Source organism: Octopus bimaculoides, chromosome 30 (genome assembly GCF_001194135.2).
Source record: "Octopus bimaculoides isolate UCB-OBI-ISO-001 chromosome 30, ASM119413v2, whole genome shotgun sequence".
NCBI classification, from domain to species: domain Eukaryota; kingdom Metazoa; phylum Mollusca; class Cephalopoda; order Octopoda; family Octopodidae; genus Octopus; species Octopus bimaculoides.
The window spans coordinates 6341111-6342563 of record NC_069010.1 but is presented as its reverse complement, the minus strand read 5'-3'; the positions used below and the strand labels follow the sequence as shown (position 1 = coordinate 6342563).

At 33.4% G+C, this 1453-nt stretch overlaps 1 protein-coding gene across 1 annotated transcript in view; it reads right to left on the bottom strand.

Annotated features, from left to right (window-relative positions):
* Positions 1-1453, bottom strand: part of LOC106871819 (tyrosine aminotransferase) — a 33711-nt gene that overhangs the window by 14110 nt on the left and 18148 nt on the right. Inside the window, exon 6 of the mRNA XM_052978112.1 lies at positions 796-1138. Coding sequence (XP_052834072.1) covers positions 796-1138 — 343 coding nt within the window. The remainder of the gene's footprint in view (positions 1-795; positions 1139-1453) is intronic.

The window sequence follows — 1453 nt, the reverse complement described above, 5'->3', positions numbered from 1 at the left end:
AAATTAATTTTAAATATAACAAACAATTTAGTAAAATAACTTAGTTATTAGCCAGTGTTAGGAACATAAATTGTGACTAAAGTTGGGTGGAAGATTTTAATTCAGAACTTTTGAAAACAAGACATTTGTACTACAGAGCCAAAAGCAGTTTCAACCAGGTTGGTATCAAAAGGATTAAAATCATCATGGTGACTTTAACCCTTTTGTTACCATATTTCTGTTGAGATGCTCTGCGTTTCTTTCAATTAATTTTAAATATAACAAACAATTTAGTAAAATAACTTAGTTATTAGCCAGTGTTAGGAACAAATAATATAATAATGTAATAACTTCTTTTCTAATGGTTGAATTGCAATATTTTAGGAGTATATGATGATATGGTTGTTATACATGTTCAGAGGATTATTTTTCTTGACATTGCTACATGTTGATGGGTTTGTTTATTTTAGCTGTAATTAGTATAAAACTTTAACAAATCAAATAAAAAAAAAACATTTGAATGGTATTATATTTACTTGTTAGTAAAACAAACAACAACAACAACAAAAATATTGGTAGCAGTAAAGAATACGCACATCACCTGTTTCCAGCATAACAAAAACCCTAACCCTAACCCCAAACCCTCACCCTAAACCTAAACATTGGGTGTGCATATTCTTTACCTTCACCAAAATATTTACTGACCTCCATGTGAATTAAAATTCCCATATATGCCTTCATTTTACTGATCGTAAAGTTCTCATTGTTCTTCTGTCTGGCATACAAGATCGTCTGCTCAACTAATCACTCAAATACTGTAGTTGGAAACAACTGGATTAAGTACTCAATTGGCTCTGCTGTCACTGACAGAGGTTTTGTAGGCCCAGTAGCTTGAATAAATGTACCCTTTTCAGTGTCTGTGATAATGTCAGTCCACTCCAAATCATCGTAATCCGAATCGTCCGACAAAGTCGACAAGTCTGAAATTTCTTCCTCCCTGAAGTCTGAAAGATCACTTGTATGCACTGATGACACAGGTACATCACTTTGGTCGTCAATACCAAGCCCTTGTGCATTCTCCTCGATCATATGATCGATAAAATTGCCAAATGAAAAATCGCTTTCAGACACAGTGTCGGCTGTTTTAGCAACAAACTTGCTCCCCACAAAAATTTGTGAAAAATATCAAGGAATGATCTTAAAACACAACCAAAACAAGCACGGCCAGAGCAAGATGGAAATCAAGCTTTTATGAAGCCTTCTGTGTGCATGAGTGACCTTGAAATGTTATGGCTCATATCCTGTGCAACTGGTTTGTGTACCTAGTGATAAGGAGCGTTTTCAAGCAGTTTATGGCCGAGTGCCTAATGTAGATTGGAGCCGTTTATGACATTAAGATAATTATATATATATATATATATATATATAGCGTGAGTTCATCCTATTATTGAATTTATATATATATATATATATA